The sequence below is a fragment of the Nanorana parkeri genome, unplaced genomic scaffold (genome assembly GCF_000935625.1).
Source record: "Nanorana parkeri isolate BGI_ZX_2015 unplaced genomic scaffold, ASM93562v1 scaffold2092, whole genome shotgun sequence".
Classification (NCBI taxonomy): Eukaryota; Metazoa; Chordata; class Amphibia; order Anura; family Dicroglossidae; genus Nanorana; species Nanorana parkeri.
Window position 1 is genome coordinate 199,800 of NW_017308360.1, and position 3,945 is coordinate 203,744.

Genomic DNA, 3,945 nt, shown 5'->3' on the forward strand with positions numbered 1-3,945 from the left:
CTTGGTATTGACCCCTGTGGTGAGGTCCTCCTTGGTATTGACCCCTGTGGTGAGGTCCTCCTTGGTATTGACCCCTTTGGCGAGGTCCTCCTTGGTATTGACCCCTGTGGTGAGGTCCTCATTGGTAATGACCACTGCAGTGAGGTCCTCCTTGGTAATGACACCTGTGGTGAGATCCTCCTTGGCATTGACCGCTGTGGGAAGTCCTCCTTGGCATTGGCCCCTGTGGTGAGGTCCTTCTTGGTAATGACCCCTGTGGTGAGGTTCTATTTGGCATTGACCCCTGTGGGAGGCCCTTCTTGGTATTGACCCCTGTGGTGAGGTCCTTCTTGGTATTGACCCGTGGGTTGAGATCCTCCTTGCTATTGACCTTGATGGTGAGGTTCTCCTTGGTAATGACCCCTGTGGTGAGGTCTTCCTTGGTATTGACCCCTGTGGTGAGGTCCTCCTTGGTATTGACCCCTGTGGTGAGGTCCCCCTTGGTATTGACCCCTGGGTTGAGGTCCCCCTTGGTATTGACCCCTGGGTTGAGGTCCTCCTTGCTATTGGCCCTGGTGGTGAACTCTACCTTGTGCTCTACCTCCTGTAAGCTCATCCTTGAGTCCCCAGTGCCTAAAACATGTTAGACTGGCAGGATCATGCAATGCAATAAAACCCGATTGGCTACTACCCGGGCTGCCATCTCAGATACATTTCAATCAGATAAACTAACAATATCTCTATATAAAATTATTGTTCTTTTATAATGAACTCCGATCCTTCCCAAAGGGGTCTTCATTCGTCCCGAGTCCCCATTTAAACTTTCATTTTCGGATTGGAAACAAAGGCATTGCTGGTCCCCCTCCATGTGTTTCTTCCGCAGATTGCCACCACCCGTGCTTCACCTTCGAGACGGAAATGGTCTCCGAATCTCCCAGCCAGGACCAGATCCCAGGGAACCGCGGCCCGGCCCCCCACCCCCCATCTGCGTGCAAAGCCGTGGTCAGGGGCCTGAAGAGCAACCAGCCGGTCCATTGGGAGATCGCCTTCGACATCCAGGAGCTCTTCAGGGAGCGCGACTGCCGAGACGACGACGAGAGCGACCTGTGGAACGAGACCTTCCACCACCTGGCCGCCAAGTCCATCATCCGGGACTTCGAGCAGCTGGCCGAGAGGGAGAGCGAGATCGAGCACGGTAATGAGACCCTCAGATCCGGCCCGGGCTTTCCGTGTCCCCTCCACCAGAGCTGACCATATAACTGCTATGGGGCCCCGTGTCGGGCAGCAATGGCGGTTGGCCAATACAATGATTGTATATATAGTATGGGAACTTCTATAGGATTGCCATGAAAGTATTTGGTAACACTTGAGGAACTGCCTTTGGGGTGAGGATTAGAGAGGCAGGGGGCCCCTGAATGGTGTTTCTGTGTGGCCCCGTCACTTGTAGCTACATCTCCGTCTCAAGCCACCGTGACTCGACATTTCCCATCACGCCCACTTGCAGTTGGGCAACTCCGAGATAGAGTGAACCAGGTATATAATGGCCAGCATGGTACACAACCCTCGCCCAGCAAGTTCCTTCAGTCTTACTGCCATTTTGCAGCATCTGGCAAAAGTATAGAGACCGGGAATGGAGTGAGTCATGTGACCTCTAATCACCCCGGCCAATCATCAGCTGCCTTTTAGGGATTTAGTTACAATGATCTCTCTCTATACATATTTATAATATAGATATACAATGTATCTTCCTGAATTTGGCCTGTTGCTGGACTAAGGGGCGATCACATGAGATTACCGGGGGCCCCGGTGGCCATTTCCTGTCAGTGGCTCCCTGTGGGCGGGCGCAGACTCAGCTGGCCACTGATTTCTATGGTGTCACCCAATAAGCTCTAAGAGCTCCTCCTCCTTCCGGATCCTCCCTCTCAGCTCTCAGTAGATTTCCCAGCAGTCAGAGGGCAGTCAGTGTTTGTGTATATGGGGGATGCGGCCATCTTTAGTGGCTTTTGTGAGGCCGCATCCCCCATTGCAGGGGCTTGCTTTTATAAAAGGGGGGGGTAGTGGATGGGGGGGGGGGGGGGGGATTGCAGAGGTCTGCAGTTTAACGCTCAGTAACACTTTCCTCCTTCCCCTGATCTCACCTCGGATATTCCTGCATGAAATATTCATAGAGGACGTAAGAACAGACAGGAGCTGACAGGTGAACGCAATCTTCACCGCCGCGGTACAGCGCATAATTGGCCGGGGAGAGATTGTTCTGGAATCCTCAGTAGCAGTAAAAGGACATTTTGTTATCCGGGTGGCCGGGCGCTCCCGAGACACATATTCCATATTCTGTTCTGATGTCATTGTTTCTTTGTCCTCCTCCAACCGGACGATCAAATACAGAATAACTGCATAATAAAGGCCAAAGTATGACATCATCATACAGAGTGACATCATCCTATAGAGTGACATCATCACACAGACTGACATCATCCTACAGAATAAAGTGTGACATCACCATAGAGACTAAAGTATTACATCATCCTATAGAGTGACATCATCCTATAGAGTGACATCATCATACATCATAAAGAGTGACATCATCCTATAGAGTGACATCATCCTACAGAATAAAGTGTGACATCACCATAGAGACTAAAGTATTACATCATCCTATAGAGTGACATCATCCTATAGAGTGACATCATCATACAGAACTAAGTGTGACATCATCCTATAGAGTGACATCATCCTATAGAGTGACATCATCCTACAGAATAAAGTGTGACATCACCATAGAGACTAAAGTATTACATCATCCTATAGAGTGACATCATCATACAGAACTAAGTGTGACATCATCCTATAGAGTGACATCACCCTACAGAATAAAGTGTGACATCACCATAGAGACTAAAGTATGACATCATAATACAGTGATGACATCATACGTCCGACCATCCTAAAGCAAGTGATACTACCATGTCACATGACCTGTACCCGCCATCATCCTCCCAGGTGTCTTTTCGCAGGTATTGGGCGAAGGTTCCAGCTGAACGCCATCCACGCCAGCAAAGCGTGCAACGTCATCAGCAAGTACACGGCTTTCGTTCCCGTGGACCTGAGCAACAACTCGTACCTGCCCAGCGTGGTGGAGTACGCCAACACAGGTAGTGGCGCAGTACTCTAAGCATGTACGTGTCATTGTGCGCCGCCATCTTTGTAGCCGCCATTGTTTGCCTTTATCTGGCTTTTATGTTTGCCTCCCTCCTGTGTCTTAGTCCCCGCCCCCTCCCCCCGCCGTTTCCTGCAGGCCGTCCTTCTGTCCTGTTAACTGTCCGTCTCTCGTCTGGTCCTCGCTCTCTCTGTCCTTGTCTGGAGGCCCCTCCCCCCCTGACTGAAGAGGATGCGCTCATTCCCTGCCAGGTGCCGCACTCAAGCAGGGTTCCCAGAGGAGCCTGAGCTCCGGAAGTCGCCGCCTACGAGGATTCTCCATCGGCCTCGGGCGCTCCCAGTCCACGTGCGCGTCGGAGCCGACAGAGGACCGATTCTTCAGTAAGTCCCTGGTCTCCTTTATCCCTTTTCCCCCCATAATCCCCATGTGATACCCGAATTCCCAGCTTCCGGCTCTCCAACGCATCCGGACCAGAACCGCGCCGCAGATCACATGACGCGCATTGTTTCAGTAACTGTCAGGTGTGCGAATGCTTGGAGACATTTCTTCGCTTCCTGTACCTGTGACACCAGGACAAAAAAATAATGGGTGCAGTTGTCACCGGGACAGGAAAGCACATTGTCCAACCCAGGGGTAGGTGAGCTCCGCCCCCTCCAGCGGTGGTGGAACTGCGAGTCCCATAAGGCATTGCAAGACTCTGACAGCCGTAAGCGTGACTCCCAGATACAGAGACACGTTGGGATTTGTAGTTTCACCAGAGCTGGAGTGCTGAGGTTCCCCCCCCCCCCCCCCCCCCCCCTCCCCCCCCG

General features: G+C 52.0%; 1 protein-coding gene across 1 annotated transcript in view; it reads left to right on the plus strand.

Annotated features, from left to right (window-relative positions):
- Positions 1-3,945, plus strand: part of VWA5B1 (von Willebrand factor A domain containing 5B1) — a 71,923-nt gene that overhangs the window by 64,232 nt on the left and 3,746 nt on the right. Inside the window, exons 17-19 of the mRNA XM_018572652.1 lie at positions 863-1,174; positions 2,994-3,131; positions 3,388-3,516. Coding sequence (XP_018428154.1) covers positions 863-1,174; positions 2,994-3,131; positions 3,388-3,516 — 579 coding nt within the window. The remainder of the gene's footprint in view (positions 1-862; positions 1,175-2,993; positions 3,132-3,387; positions 3,517-3,945) is intronic.